The 16,781-nt window shown below is 43.0% G+C and overlaps 1 protein-coding gene across 6 annotated transcripts in view; it reads left to right on the top strand.

The window, feature by feature from the left end:
- Nucleotides 1-14,112, top strand: part of LOC104068743 (sulfate transporter) — a 31,903-nt gene extending 17,791 nt beyond the window's left edge. For 5 of the 6 annotated variants that reach the window (XM_054079546.1, XM_054079547.1, XM_054079548.1 and 2 more), the window contains 2 exons: nt 3,280-3,933; nt 6,207-14,112. In XM_054079546.1, coding sequence (XP_053935521.1) covers nt 3,280-3,933; nt 6,207-7,712 — 2,160 coding nt within the window. In that variant the 3' untranslated portion in view covers nt 7,713-14,112. Of the gene's footprint in view, nt 1-3,279; nt 3,934-6,206 lie in introns of those variants that run through there. The other variant, XM_054079552.1, reaches the window with a different exon arrangement.
- The last annotated feature ends 2,669 nt before the right edge of the window (nt 14,113-16,781 follow it).

Raw genomic sequence — 16,781 nt, 5'->3', positions numbered from 1 at the left:
GGTTTCATGCTGGAATTCCCTGGCATCTTAAGGCCTCTCTGCCCAGGTTTGAGTGAGCTGTCTGCAAGTCCTGAGTGAGGGAAAGGGGAATCAGAAGGATTTTCATTACTAAAATATTTACTAAAACCTTAGAAAACAAACTCACTCAAGAAATTTGCAACACATAAAAAGTAGATAGGGGTGAATTTTTCCCTTGGCTTTTATGGTATTGATTCCATGAGCTTTGGGTGAAAAGCTTTTGATTTTTAACTCTGTGCTTGTGAAATGAATAAAACTGCTTGAGCGAATACAACTACAGAATGTGCTTAGGTGCTGCAGGCACATGATTTGTATGCTATATTCACTTCAATCCCACTGTGTAGCAGTTGCTTTTTTTTTTGGTAAGTGCTATAAATAATCCCTGAGTGGACTTTGCAGTACGGTATGGGTAGGTGAGACTAGATATCTGGAAGGTGGGCATGGGTTCTCCTCCAAGTGTGATCACTATGTGATCTTGACTGTGTCCCTTCTTGCAGTACCCATTTCCTCACTGTAAAGATCCTAATTCTTCCTACAGCTCTTCTGAGCCTATAATTATTCTAAAACACATTAAAGATACTGAACTAGTAGGCATTATCCAAGGGAAGTTTGTCACTGCAAGGTGTATATAGGTGTGCAATATAGTCATTTTGCATGGCCAGGAGGCTGTAAGATAAAAGTTCAGAATAATCAAGAAGACAGGTAGGCAACACTGACGCTTTCTTCTCTTACCTTCCATTGTACTAGGTGGTAGACTTGTCTTAACAAGGATGGATATAGAGGCTGATAAATACATTTGAAAATTTAGCCCTAAAAATGTATGCGTTAGAGTTCTCAGTGGACTCATCTTTAGGTCCAAAACTCTCAGTTCTACAAGTTATAAAGGGCCAGGACCAAAAGGACATTGGTACCAGAAACAGGACTTCAGTTCAAACGATGGAATTTTCCGCTTAGGTCTCGCCTAATCCAGCAGTGAATTAAAGCTTTATTTTGCTTCTTTTGGAGTCTGACTTTCCCTAAGCATCCCCTCTGCCTGTCCTCAGAACAGCAGCCACAGAGAGGCACATTCTTCCCAGTTGTTCTTAGAGGTATTTTCATCTTTCTGGTTTCCAGGCCACCCTGCAGACCCCATGCTCAGTTCAGGTGAAGTAGGCATAGGGTTGGAGATATGGGAGTATGGAACAGGGCAGGAGCTAGAGAAAAGCATTGTTGCATTGCTAGAAATATGCAGTAGGTGTGGAGGACGAAAGGCTGGTATTAATGGTGTCTCATACAGAGCATGAGCCCTGGCGATGCTGTTCAGTCTGTCCTGGCATGTGACAGAACATCAGTTGTAGAGGTAATGATATCATAACAGGAAGGCACACAGCCCTTATCTTGCGCAGTTTTGGAGCCAAGAAATCTCTGAAGCACTGCTCTCTTTCAGTAGCAGCCAGTGTCAGGCTAGCAGAGAGGGAGCTGTATTTGGTTATTTGAAAGGTTGCAGAAGCTCACCCACCAAAGAGATGCTTGCTGGCTCTGGGTCTATAGTGAATGAAAACAACTTTGGGGAGTCCCAGCTGGTGCAGCAGATAAAAAGCAAACCTCTGATGCCGGTATTTTCTGTTGGCTATCTATTGACTTCTGTCCTATGTGTTGCGTTTAGATAGCCCTCTGCATGCTGTGGCCTGGTAGCTCTAGGGAGGATGCTATGGTGTAAGGTGGAAGAGTTGGATTATTTTGGCTGAATTGCTTCCTAACTGGAATACTGTTCTACAAAAATCTGAATATTTTTATTTGCAAAGAGAAGTCAGTCTAAACGTTAATTATTCTAGCTCCGTCTGCTCTCATGTGGGTTCTTTTGACATGGTTAGGGTCATTTACTTTAAGCTATTTTAAGACAGTAGGTGGTTGGGTTGTTATTGTTTTTCTAGCCTGAATAACTGAAGATGGTTCATCTCTGTCTGAGCTGGTGGGCTGCTTGGAACTAGACGATCTATAAGGTCCCTTCCAACCCAAACCATATAATTATTCTATGGCTGTGTGTAAACTGTTATCCAAAGTGCCAAGTATCAGCCCTGTATACCAGTATATGATGGCATCAGGCCTGGAATGGAAGAGTGAAAATTGTGCACTCCAGCCAGCTAGACCGAGGTCTAAGAGAAGGCATTTCCTCTCTGCATAGCTGTAGGATCAGTGCCTTGTAATGGGCTGACTGCAGGAGAAACAGATGTTCAACCACCACAGGTGAACTCACTTCTCCCCTTGCCTCTTTGAGAGACTTGCACTGAAGTAACAGTAGCAGTGAATGTTTTATAGCTGCTTGTGAGTAGGTTTCTGGCTGAACTGAATTGACTTCAACACAGTAATACCAGGTATTGTGGCTGAAAGAGAGTTTTCTGGAGGGCTGGGTATGTTTTCTGGAAATGGGGAGTGGTGTATCACTGTTGGCAGTCACTACTGGTATCATCAAGTTTCATTAGGGCTTGCCTTGTCAAGACTTTGCTCTTTCACATCCACAGGCAATGTGTTTCCGGTATTAAATGTGCCTTGATAGAATCACCTTGTTTGCTGTTTGTAAGCAGCTTGTACTAGAGCAAACGTTCTAGCAGAATTGTTACACCTACCTTTCATTGTGCCCATTAATATGTTTTCCAATTGTCTGTGTTGTTTTGGTCAGATGTAATTTACTTGAAAACCAGCTTTTAAAAACTGTGAAAAGCATTCTTTGCAGTGTGTCATTGGCTGAAATAAAACCAATGGGTAAAGATTGCATCTTCTTAGGTAACAAATCATGACAATATTTGACAGGTGTAATCACTGCATTTTTTTAAAAAAATATGTAAATGAGGTTTAGACCAAGCTATGCGATGCTAGGTATACCAATTGTAGTTAATTTTCAGTGACTGAATTGAAGTGACTGTTGGACTATAATAAACCCTGTGTCCATCTCTGCATGGTGGAACAGGCTGCAGATAGTGATTTTATCAAGGAACCCTCCCAGAGAGACAATGCTGCTGCATTCTTTTCCATTTCACAACACTGCCAGCAGTAGTTTTATTCTGTGGGATATCAGCTTCCCTCCTAAGGAAGGTAGTTCATTGCTTAACAGGAATATAGTGGGTAATCTCTTTCCAGATTTGCTTGGAAGTTGCTCTCCATATGCTGAACTAAGACTTTTCGCCCTTGCTTTTCATAAATACTGTATTCACTCTATTAAAAAGTCTCATGTTGCGCATTCCTTTATGGTTTAACGCAAGTGGTCCTTCTTCATGTTTTTAGGGAGTACTTGAGATGGCAGCAATGACAGAACTCAACAATGTCCATTCAGTGACTGAACTGCCAGAAGGAGACAATGCTAACCACAGCTTCCATCACAGAATGTTTTTGGAACCCCAAGAGAAGAAGAGGAGCATGAAGGCACTTGTGGTTAAGCAAGCAAGGAAAACTTGCAGCTGCACTCCAGCGAAAGTTAAAGACTATGTTTTCAGTTTCTTCCCTGTCTTGCAGTGGCTTCCTAAATACAAACTAAAAGAGTACCTACTGGGAGACGTAATGTCTGGTGTGATTGTGGGGGTCTTACTAGTTCCACAGTCAATTGCCTATTCTCTCTTGGCTGGACAGGAGCCTATTTATGGCCTTTATACATCTTTTTTCGCTAGCATTATTTATTTCATATTTGGAACTTCCCGCCATATCTCAGTTGGCATCTTCGGTGTAATTTGTCTGATGGTGGGACAAGTGGTGGATCGTGAAGTACAGAGAGCTGGCTATGACTTAGAGCCAGCTGCACTCAGTGTCCTCACAGATACAGCAGAGGATGTAAACACCACTATTTCACCTGTGAATCAGACATTGCAGAAGCTGCTCTGTGATAAAAGCTGCTATGCAATTACTGTGGGAGCCACCATGACCTTCATAGCTGGAGTTTATCAGGTAAGAGGAGGTGGACAAACAGGTATTCTATGGAAATACTTTTAATTCTTCTTTAGATAATTTGTCCGCATGAACAGCCTGCTAGGCTTGTACGTGTCCTCAGTCTGCACCCCAGGGGAGTGGACACGGGAAGGGCTGGAAGTCTCCGGTTACTGTGCTGCAAGAAAGTCCGCTGTGTCCTCTCCTTTTCATAACAGCATTTTGTGCTTGCATTGCTACTCCATTGGGTTACCTGCACATAACCGCCTGCTGCTCTCACACAATCTGCTCAGCACCTTCCTCACTGTGGCCTGAAGCATTTTTTTTCCTTTGCTGACTGATAGCTTAGGTCTCCATTGCACAGGGTGTGTCAGCTTTTAATTCCAGACTTCAGTCATTTGCCTTTTCTTTAAAAAGAAAATAATCTGGACAGTAAAAGTATCTTCAGTTTATTTATCACTGTCCTTGTAAAACTTTGCTGTTTGCCCATTCAAAGGCAAAACAGTGCTGTTGAATGAAAAGGAAACTACTGAGATGATAAAATGTATTTGAAATAAAACTTTTAATTATTATTGTATTAAAATATATTACTCGACAATATTTTACCACTTCGTCTCTCCTTACTTCCTAGAGTTCACGGCTTGCTGAAATTATAGCAGATGTCTTTGTTTTTAGAGTGTTATGCATTAACCGGATTGGATGTAGTTTTAACGGTACTGCAGAGCCATGGTATTTCAGTTTGTGAGTTCACATTAATTTATTCTTACAGTGACCTCCAGGGTGATAGCTAATCAGACTCTACAGAGGCAGACAAGGAAACATACCTGTGATACTTTAAAACACTGGGTTTGGACACAGCCTGGGACTTTTTCTTGTGCTGTAAGTTAGTGTTGAGTAATTTCAGAAATATACTGTGACTTGCGAGGTGCACTGCATTTTGTGTTTCATCGCCGTAGGATGGATGCAGTTTTGGAGTTGTGAATTGTGCTTAATATACTTTGCAAGATCAAGTAAAATTAAGTTTCCTTATGTGAAGAAGTCAGATTATTTTATACTAAGTCCTTCCGAGTGTTAGACTTGTTCCAGTTGCAGTCTCTCTGCCTGCTAACCAGTAGGTCTTTACACCCTCAAATATTTCTTTATTGGAAACTCCAACCAAAATCACATATTCTTTGTATCAGGAACTGTACAATCAAATAGTAAAAAGTAAGCCTGCTCACACCAATTGCCTGCACCGTAACTAGGTAAGACATTATTGCTAATGCCTTAAAGGTAGAAAAACTTTTAATTAACTTAATTACCAAGGCTGTGAGAGAACCTTTTTTAGAACTTGGCTCTGAGCCAGTGTCCAGTCAGTCCAGGTCCCAAACCTCCTTCTCTTCAGTAATGCTTTGTCTTTCGTAAGAAGTTTCCAGCCATGATCCTAGCTTTCATTATATTGCCTTAACTATCTAATTGCGTATATCAAATTGACACTATTTAAAAGTGTAATACCTGTAAGTTCTGGCCTGCAGTCTTCAGAAAATGGTTGGCTGGCACAGGGAATTAAAAGGTTTCAAGCAAACTGCTGTGAAACAGTCCATGCTCCAGTTGGCATGAAGGTTGATGGGGAGAAAGGGACATTTACCAGGTGTGAAGATGCACGTGTAGAATGGGTATCCATAAAACCAGTCATTCCCATGAGGAAGCACCGAGGATTTATCTGTCCAACTAGCATTAATAAAATGAATGACAAGGCACTTTAAAAATTTATCTCTACTTATATAATCTGCATCACAAGAGTTTGCAGCTCATATCATTTCTGAGTCAGATGCGCCACGCTTTATGCAGTGCAAAGGACAGCTGTTATGCCATGAGCTGTAATTTTATTGCAGATTGTGAGCTCCAGTGTAAGGCAGACAAACAAAAAAGTTTTGGATCCCTGCAGAGTTCACAGAGATTGTAAGAACTTGAGAGAAGCGGCAAAAGTAGCCAGTGTTTCAAATGTTTTTTTTCCCTGGGCTTTCTTTTTTGAGTGCTAGGGTACCTAGAAGTTACAACTGAACGAATGAGCAAACAAGTTCAGAGTACGAAAATCTCCAAAGAAGCCTGCTCTGTGTTAGAAATGCATTTCAGTAGCACAGTGTACCAGGAGCGGCTGAATACTGAAGTCTGTTTTCCATAATCAGACCATGCTTTGCCCTCCAGGGTCATCCGCAGTGGTTTTTTTAATCTCATCTCCCTCCAGAGCCTCACAGTGATGACATCTGCGAGATTTGCATCCTAATATGTTGTGTGTGGTTGATTCCTTCCAGGTGACCATGGGTTTCTTTCAAGTGGGCTTTGTCTCAGTGTACCTCTCCGATTCATTGCTGAGTGGATTTGTCACAGGTGCTTCCTTCACCATCCTAACCTCACAAGCCAAGTATCTCCTGGGCCTAAACATTCCACGGAGCAGTGGCATCGGCTCCCTCATAACCACGTGGATAAATATCTTCAGAAACATACACAAGACCAATATCTGTGATCTCATCACCAGCTTTTTGTGCTTTCTTGTACTTATCCCAAGCAAAGAGCTTAACGAACATTTTAAATCCAGACTCAAGGCTCCAATACCAGTTGAACTGGTTGTGGTTATAGCAGCTACTCTGGCATCTCACTTTGGCAACCTGAGAGAGACTTACGGCTCAAGCATTGCTGGACACATCCCAACTGGTTTTCTGCCACCCAGCCCTCCAGACTGGAACCTGATTCCTAATGTGGCCTTGGATGCTATCCCTATAGCTATTATTGGCTTTGCCATCACTGTCTCTCTCTCGGAGATGTTTGCCAAGAAGCATGGTTACTCCGTGAGGGCCAACCAGGAAATGTACGCCATTGGTTTCTGCAACATCATTCCCTCTTTCTTCCATTGCTTCACAACGAGCGCAGCTCTTGCCAAGACTCTTGTCAAAGAGTCCACAGGCTGTAGGACACAGATGTCTGGCATGGTGACTAGTTTGGTAATCCTCTTAGTCCTCCTTGTGATTGCGCCTTTATTTTATTCCCTTCAGAAATGTGTCCTTGCTGTCATAACCATTGTAAACCTCAGAGGAGCCCTGCGGAAGTTCAAGGACCTGCCAAAAATGTGGCATTTGAGCAGAGTGGACACAGTGATATGGGTAGTTACTATGCTAGCTTCAGCGCTGATCAGTACAGAGATTGGCCTTTTGGTTGGTGTTTGCTTCTCTATGCTCTGTGTCATTTTTCGAACTCAGAGACCAGAAGCACCGCTGCTTGGCTGGGTGGCAGAGTCTGAAACGTATGAATCCCTGTCTGCTTACAAGAACTTGCAAACCAAGCCAGGAATCATGGTGTTCCGTTTTGAAGCACCCCTCTACTACATCAACAAAGAGTGCTTTAAATCCACTTTGTACAAGCAAACCGGGGTCAATCCAGTCTGGGTGAAGGCAGCAAAAAAAAAGGCAGCAAAAAGAATGCTTAAAGAGAAAGAGGGGGGTTCTGGTGGCAAGCAGACCAGCATCTCCATGGATTTTGTCTCTGAACCTCTGGGGTTTCATACAATAGTGATTGACTGTTGTGCAGTACAGTTTCTGGACACAGCAGGAATACGCACACTCAAAGAAGTCTACAAGGAGTATGGGGAGATAGATGTCCAGGTGCTACTGGCCCAGTGCAATCCTTCAGTGAGGAGTTCCCTGATCCGAGGAGAATTCTTCAAAGAGGGGGAGGACCACCTTCTCTTCCACAGCGTGCACCAGGCCGTGGACTTTGCATTGGGTGCACAGGGTCACAGTGGGACCAGTGCTGCTAAAAACTAGTTGTGGAAAGGCAGCAAGTTGGAACAAAGCCTGGGAAAAAATGGCTGTGGGTCTGTATGTCTATGCAATGTATATACACCCAGATAGGAGGGGGCAGGGTTGGTGTTAACGCAGTAGTTACTATGCAATCTGGTTTGATGCTTTAAATTTACTTGCTGGATATTGTGATTGAATATGTGGTACTGAATGAAGGCAATCCTTAACTTGATTATGGCCAGTCTGTGAATCTAAGAGTTTTCATATGGTTGTTCATCTCATTTCTCTTCTGTCTTGAACTTTCTGTGTCTCAGTTCCCCTCTGAGTTTTGATCATCAGCGCTGAACTTTTATATCCCTGGTTTTATGGATGGGATGGGATTTTGTAGTAGTCTAGGCATCCTGTCCAGCCAAATAATGAGAGACAACTCATTTCTTGTCTCTTGTTCTGGCATTGTTGTTTGTAATCACCACACCCTTATACTTTTCAAGGAATGACAGACAGGAACTGTTTGCTCTCATCTTTGCTCTGGAGTAATTGGTTGGTGATTTTGTAACCTCCCTGAATTTGAGACAGATAGATAAATGAAACCTAAACATGCTTGAAAAAGTCTCCATGAATAGCTTCTAACCACCTATCACCTCCAGAGGCTTTGTCACTGTCTCCTAGGAGCCTGCTGTGGCCAGGCAATGGGGACATGGTTACCTCGTTTCTACACGGGCCTTTATGTACCTCTTTATTTTGAATTTTTTTGGAATGATTTTATTTGGAGGTGATTGTTTAGAAGTCTGATTCATGATTATGTTCTGTTGTTTGTTCTCCTAATATTTAGGAGCTATTTGGAATTGTGAACGTTAGGTACAGAAAATTTCTAATTCTTGAGTTTCAACCAAAAAAAGGTCCCTCATAGCCAGTTTTATATGCCAGGCAGCTGGAATCACAGTCACTAAAATGAAAAGGGCCAAATATATTACCCAACATCTGTTCAAGTTTATCCGCATCACACAGACTCAATGTGTGAATGCGGGTTTTATTCGTCATAGACCCTTTATGCATCATCTATCATAGATTTTAATGGATATGGACGGGACAAGAAAAACAGCCATTAGAAAAGGAGCCAGAGAAATTCTTTACTGAACGTTATTTCACCACATTAGTGTAAATAAAACTTTGTACTTTGGTTTTAAATTATGCAGAACAGTGGAGAGTGCCTGTTCTCCATGCTAAAATACAAGCACCAGGTAGGAAGAGGTTCTCTTTTCTTACAGCGCTAGAATACTGGGGAGGTGAGGATGGCCGTAGCATACGTTGAAAAGGAGCACATAACTGAGATCCATGTGTTATGTGTTCTGGAACTGGCATTGTTAAGGCAACACGTCTCTTAAGTATCAGAGAGAAATTCTAAAGCTTCTGCAGCATTCAAAACCTGCAAATATTGTTTTTTTCTCGGCCTTAAGGCATGTTTATACAAGAAGGTGAATCTCAAATAGCTACTGCGTTATTTTTTCTTTAATGCAGTAACCTCCTGTGAGAACTTCTTTATTCTGCACTAAGAATCCCCTAAGCAAAATAATATTTACTGAATTGGGATTACCAACATGTACATTGTTACTGCAAATGTTCCTGCCTACCCACAGGTACTTGTTCTCACCACTTTGCCCTTCAGACACGGGCAGCTGAGAGGAGAAGGAGGAACGAGCAGCTGGCCAGGAGTCTTCCTCTGAGTCGGGTCAGCCACTAGTGGGATAAAAGTAGAGTAGAAATTGCTCTGGGTGACTCTTTCCTCTTTCAATTCACAGCTCCTCTCTCTTATACTCTTTCCATGCTGCTCAGATAGAGTTTTTTTGACCTGTGACCATGCATAGGTTTGTGTAGCCAAATTCTAACTGAGAAGGGGAAAACAATAATTAGTTATTAAAAGATGTTTTTTCAAATCCATTTCTACCTGTGCTGGGAAGAGAGGAACAGCAATGTTACTTCCAAGAAGTACACACTTTTCATAGCCATCAGCATGCATATTTGTAGGTCCTGGGTATCTGTTTACATAAAAGCACAATAAAAGAGCCATAAATTGATTTTCAGAGAATTAATTTAGATTACAGCTAAAAGATATACTGAAGTGATTTATGTTTACTTACAGCACATTTTTTTTGGCCTCAGTGCTGTTTGTGCAGCCACGGCTGGCAATATAGCCTTCAGTTTTCAACACAAGAAACCATATTAAAATGCAACAGCAGAAGCAGCCAGCCAACCAAAAGAATAACTTAATGTTTTTATTTAAGATAGTGTCTAGAGGTCATGGTATTAGTAAGTCTGTATTAATGCACACAGCCCTGGTTAAAAGAGAACAGAAATAATGGCCATTTGCCAGAGAATTCAGTATAATGGAGAGTCTTTTGGAATTAAGTGAAGATTAGAGGTTATCATGGCTGGACTTTATTAAACCACTGACTTTTCAGCTGTTTCACTTTTAGGTCTGGAGTAATTTTTTAACAGAGACATGAATCTGATTTAAGCCTACTAGCAAGAAGCACGTTTTGCTTCAATATGTTTACAGACCCTTTAGAAGCAATCCTGTTTCACCTTTAGGAATCACGGACCACTGATTGAAAACTGTTGCCCTAGAGAATTTGTTTTATAAGGGAGTTTCTTTCACATAGATACACATATGTACAGACATGTATATGTGTATATATTGATATATATATGTATGTATTAATATATATACATACACACCTTGTGCTGCTGTATGATGGATGCAGCAGCTATATAATCCAGTTATGCTTTTGTGATGTTGCCATTTCTGTCCTGGAAAGGGCTCTTCTGCCTTCTGCTGTTTTAAATGAACAGCGGAAAACATGTACTAGATTTTATAGGGGGAAATCTGCTGTACCCATTGCCTTCTATGCTTTTTATTATCCCTACCTCACAGCTTAATTTGTAATCTATAGGAAGAGGGAATCTCAGAATGTTTGGATTTGGCTTTATGCATCTGTCTAGAACAGAAACGTTCATCCCAGATGAACCCTTCAGAATCCCAGACCAGAAGGAAGATGGTATAAATCAGTGGATCTCCATTTCCAAACAAACTAATCAGCAATTATCAGTCTAAATAAAGAATTAAGAGATCATTAGCACATTCATTAATGACAACAGCACAGCATTATGGAAATTAACATGGTCTCAGCTATGCTAAAGACTCCTGGAAATGCCTTTAGTAGGCCCCTGCTAAATATCAGGCTCTTTTTTTTACGTTTATCACTGCTGTAGATAGATTAGTGTCAGTTCCTAAGGTGGCAGTTGCACTAATGAATGTTTCACTTGTGTGAACATTTTGACATAGAAACATTTCTCAGTCCACTTCATAAAACAGGGAAAGGTGCTGCAGTGGGGCACATGGTGCTTATTTTTCGATTTATAATGACGTTGCCAGCCTTAGTGTTGTGCAATTTAGTGGTCCCGATTTCCTTATAAGCTGTTGCAGCTCTTTCTTCTCCTCTCTAGATCACTGCGAGACCCACTTCCACCTTCCTGATGCTTCTTGCAGCGTTTTGCTGTAAGACATTGCATACAATTGACTATAAATGGAACAATCATTGCCTTAATGAGTGTCAGTTTTCCTGCCAGTTCTTTTGGTAAGGTTAAAGCTCCTGAACTTGTGTAAAACAAGCCCAAAAGCCCACTGATTCTCTGAGGCTGGGAGAAAGGGGACTGCGGGAGGCTGGTAAGGGAGCACTGCTGTGTATCCCCCCACAAGCACACTGGGGCCTTAGTGCAGTGTGGGGCTGTGCCAGGGTTTGTTTAGCGACGGGACTAACGGTGCCACCCAGAGATGACAGATTAACCAGGCGGTGTCTTTATTATAGGGCTGCTGTGACTCCGTGTTACGCAGCCATGTGCCTTTCTCCATAATGAGTGCAATAATAACACAGGGACTGGTTCCTGCTCAGTGCTGCTGCGTGAGTCTCTGTCCCAAACTACACTAAAGGGTTTCGCTTTTCATGCTTATTAATTTTTATCTCATTTTAACCTTAGTCCGCACACAGCTCTCCCAGCCAGGGCAGCAGAACTTCCATGGCAGCTGCGTTCTTTCCCCGTTGGGCTGCCGTGATGGATGGAAAGGTTCCCTGTCTTTGGAAGAAACACAGCCGTTCCTTTTTCTCCGCTCATATCTGCTGGCATGTCCCAAAAGACATTAAAATCCACTGCTGACGATTCTGAAGTGCAGAAGTGAGGCATTACAGGCAGGAAAGCATCCTGGCTGCTGCACTGGCATTTTAAGCCGGTTGATACCCAGCTGATTCCCACAGCCTTGTGCTGAGCTTGGCCGTGAACTCTGCCTGTTCCAGGTCCTGGATCTAGGCTTACCTGGTAGAGTCCTGTCTTTCTGTGGCCAGTACTCCCTTGAGAAGACCAGCAGCACTGCCCACCTCCTCAGGTTCTGTTCCCTGAACCTTTCACCCAAGGGCTGTGCTAACTTGCTGTTCCCCACCGCACTTAGGTACCTACTCGCATCACCTGTGCTGCTGGTTTGAAGAGCTTTGAAGTAGATTGAAGTCACATCACTTCCATGTCTCTGCTCCAGAAATGGTGCAGAGTACTTGTGCTGGCTTTGCACACGGAGAGGCGCAGGGCTCGCCTGGGCTCAGCGCTGACCTTAACCTCCCTGTGCTCCCAGCACGGTGAGGAGCTCAGCTGGGCAGTGGGAGACTGCTGGTGTAGGGGAAGACCATAGAAACTGGAACAAGAGGAAACCCTTTGAGTTGAGGGCAAAACTCTTCAGACAAACAGTTTGTTTTAGGGCATTATCGTATTTATCGTGTTTGTGTGGGTTTTTCCTGCGTGCTTTGGAAAAGTGATTAAATGATTGAGGTGATTTACATGTTTTCCTTATTTTATTTTTTTTACCGACATGGCTAAGGAAGGTGTGACGCAGATTGCAGTCATCTGCTGCTCGTGCCATGCAAGGTGCTTTGTGTCTGTGTAGCTTAATTTTCTTTGCTGAGTCTCACTGTAGAGTACCAGTGCAAGACTTCAGTATTGATGTAACTGTCCACACTAGAAGGGCTTTGCACTTCTACTATGCTGGCATAGATAAAAGGAGCAATGTCTTTAGTGCAGACTTTGCACTGTGAATGACCTTGTTGAGTCCCAAGAATTGCTTGCACTTGGTTGTCATGTTTATAAGCCTTTGTAGCATCAGGTGCTCATGTGAAAAAACTACCTGATCTTTAATGTTTCAGTCAAATTCCACCTGAAGTGGAAATAATTCCGAGTCCTGGTTTTTCTCTTGAGATCATTACAATGCTAAAAGTGAGGCTTCTTGTTCAATAAAATGGCAAATATTTTTTATATATATATATTTAGTTCATAGTATAATTAGTACCTTTATATTTTATTTTCTAGAGACTGTATAAGCTAAGGCTTATGGCTATCCTCTATTGTGCAAATACACAAAATATTACGGCGTTGGATGGAGATTCAAATCTCCATTGAGTAGCTTTACTGCCAAAGCTATTTGAATTCCAGCTCTGAAAGCACTTCGCTCTCAGCCCACCTCCCAAATGATCTCAGAACTCCACAGGAACAGAAAATGAAACATTTTGCTGGACTTCAGTCCAAGCTTTTTATGTCTAATTTTTGACTTAAGGAAGTACATGTTGGGTATAATTGAAATGGAGCTGAAACATGGTTAAAGAGGAGTGAAGCCTCACTTTTTCTCGTAAGCACATGATGCTTTTTGTCAGTCAGCCTCCTGAGACCCTGACCGTCATCTCTGGTACCTTACTGTGTTCTGGGGCATGAGGTTTAGAATATTTTATATTCAGAATAATTTTAGGTATTTGTAATATAATGTTTTGTAGAATAAACAAAAAGGGCAAATTTCACCTGGAGTAGCTTTTTCAAGTTGGAGAATCATTTTCACCAAACAGGATGTCAGGAATGAAATAGTTCACATGGGTTGGCTGACCTAACCAGTTTTCAAAGTAGTTTATTGGAATACAACGTGGAGAAGTTGTTTGGTATACATAAAAGATTGCCCTACGTTCCCCCCAGCTGGTGGTAGAACCCGTGGTGCTGGGGAACCAACTTGCCCTGTGGTGTCAGTCGATGCTGGATGGGTGTTTGCTAACATGGACCTTGCCTTGCGCCCAGTGTGGGGTGATGTGTGTGTTGCCATCAGCTTCACATTGAGTATTGTGCTCACCTAAAACATTTGTGATGAGTTGTGGTTTGTCAGTCTTCTTGTTGTGTTTTACTATCAGCTATGGGATGTATCCTCTGCATGTTGTTGACTCTCATTTACACTGTCTCTGTCTGTTAGATCTGTACCAATTGTAATTTTTAAATGCCAATGTGCCTTAGTGTTATTCTAGAGATTTGTTAGCACAAGAATTTTCTATCAAGTATGGTAAAATCTTTGGGATTTCTTTATCACTATTAAAAGATTATATTTATGCTTTTTTCTGTTATCGGACTTGTGCTTGATACCTTAGAAGATGCTGCAGTTGTAAATTCTAAAAAGAAAAGCCATACGTATTTGAGCAGTGAGTCCCCAGTCCCTGTTTTTCCCAACAGTGGTGCCCGGTCCCTGTTGTAAGGCACAGTGTATACATAGCTGTGGGCACTGTTCTCCGACACTGTGTGAGGTGCAGACGTGAGCACGCATGGAAGTTTCCTGCCAACATAACCCTGGGCGTTGGCTAATGATTCGTGGCCAGCAGGAGGCTTTCACCTCATTCTGACTTTGGTGCTCTGTGCAACCAGACTGCCGTTTGTCTCATGAATAATAACAAGTAAGGGTGCTATAATAAGAGCAAGGAAGGCTTTGCAGAGGGATCTGGATGGCTTGGATCAATGAGCCAAGGCCAATTGTATGGGGTTCAACAAGGCCAAGTGCCGGGTCCTGCACTTGAGTCACAACAACACTGTCCAGCGTTACGGGCTTGGGGAAGAGTGGCTGGAAAATTGCCTGGTGGAAAAAGACGTGGGATGCTGGTCGACAGCCAGCTGAACTTGAGCCAGCAGTGGCCCGGGTTCTGATGCAGCATCCTGGCTTGTATCAGAAATAGTGTGGCCAGCAGAAGCACAGTAGTGATTGTGCCCCTGTACTCAGCATTGGTGAGACCGCACCATGAATCCTGCGTTTGGTTTTGGGCCCCTCACTACAAGAAGGACATTGAGGTGCTGGAGCGTGTCCAGGGAAGGGCAGCGAAGCTGAGGAAGGGTCTGGAGAGCAAGTCTTACACAGAGTGGCTGAGGGACCTGGGGTTGCCCAGTCTGGAGAAAAGGAGGCTGAGAGGAGATCTCACTGCTTTCTAGAACTACCTGAAAGGAGGTTGCAGCGAGGTGAGTGATGGTCTTTTCTCCCAGATAAGTGATAGGACTAAAGGAGATGACCTCAAGTTGTGCCAGGGAGATTTAGACTGGATATTAGGAACAATGTCTTCACCAAAAGGGTTATCAAGCACTGGAACAGGCTGCCTGGGGAAGTGATTGAGTCACCATCCCTGGAGGTATTTAAAAGACATGCAGGTGTGGTGTTTAGGAACATGGTTTAGTGGTGGAAAGGGCAGTGCTGGTTTAAGGGTTGGACTTGATCATAAAGCTCTTTTCCAACCTAAAGGCTTTTATGATAAGCAGTGTGATTATGATGATGTGCTGTGTGCCAGTGAGCAGCACCCTCCTGTGGGCCAGGTCCATATCCTAATATGCAAGGAATGGCAAGTTTGGTCAGGGTCGGTGCCACTTGTGCTTTACAATATGTGTAGTAATAGCACATGGTATTACATATTCAGCCTTGCAAAATTGCTGCAACGGATTTCAGCGTTATTTGGCATAACAGGTTACAAGATTTGGTCAGGTCATGGCCAGTAAGAGTCAGAGCTAAAATTAGAGCAGGTCTGAATGCAGTTCTGGGTCAGTTACTGTGAACTTTATCTCTGCATAAACGTCCTTGAATTATGCAAAAGGTTTTCTAGATTCGGCACGGCTCGGCTTTTACCTGAGAATGCCTTTTACCTTAGGAGACCTCAGCACACGTGCTGTAATTTTTGTGTTGGTGCCAACAGAGTGGTAGGAACACTCAGTTACGGAGAATGCCAGCAGGAGATTTCAGCCTTCTTGAAAAGCATAAGACAGCCATTGCCTTCAGCTAAATAACTGTGATCCCTGCTGATACAGAGCTGAGATAAGGGGCTTCAATCAGCAGCACCCTTAACTGGTGCTACTCAGGGCTGTACCTTACCTGTGCACATTTGTTATTCTCACCATACCACCCCCTGTACCAGATGGGACCCCCAGCCCCCTCTCCTGGATCAGAACCTGGTGGATGCTGCTTGGGAAAGGTGTACCAGGAGACCAGCCCATACAGAGCCCTCTCAGCACCTGGTAAGGAGCAGGCTGGAAACTTCCTGAGCTCTTAAACATTTTTACAGCTTTTGCAGCACTTCCCTGTGAAGCTTCCCAAACCCTTTTCTCAAATCCTTTGACTCCCACCACACCCTGTGGCAGTTTGTCTCACTTTGTGTGAAAAAGCTTCTCCTGTTTAAAATCTAATAGCAGATCCAGCCGTGTGGTATGTCAGGTAGTCACAGATGTGGTTTCTGGGCTTCTTACCCATCTATTGGAGCACCTTCCTGTCCTGCAGCTTTGAGATATGACCTCTATAGGATCCCTCTCCCCTGCTTCAGTGCATGATGAGCTGGTGTGAGGTGGCAGCTGGGAGATCTTGGGAGCCAGCTGCAGAACTCTGCTGGACACAGAGCCTGCTGTGCTGGGGTGGGGGGAAACAGGGAGACCCTGTGAACCAGCCAACAAGCACAGGTCAAGCCTGAAATGATGCCAAGTAGCCCAGGCTGAATGCCAATTTTTTATGAAATAGGAATGTGTCTCCCTGTTTTTATTTCACTGTACTCATCTGAAATCAATTTAATCTGTTTACAGAGCCATTATAGCATTTTCAGTTATTAGCTTGATAACTCTGAAAGTGGTCATAAAGCACTGGACTTTTGTCATGCAAGGAAAAACATCAGAATAGCAGCAAAGTGCCACAAAAGGAATTATTTTCACCCTCCTTCTATAAGCTGGGAA

The sequence above is a fragment of the Cuculus canorus genome, chromosome 14, assembly GCF_017976375.1.
Source record: "Cuculus canorus isolate bCucCan1 chromosome 14, bCucCan1.pri, whole genome shotgun sequence".
NCBI classification, from domain to species: domain Eukaryota; kingdom Metazoa; phylum Chordata; class Aves; order Cuculiformes; family Cuculidae; genus Cuculus; species Cuculus canorus.
Note: the sequence above shows the minus strand (reverse complement) of the source record. Positions and strands in the feature narration are given on the sequence as shown.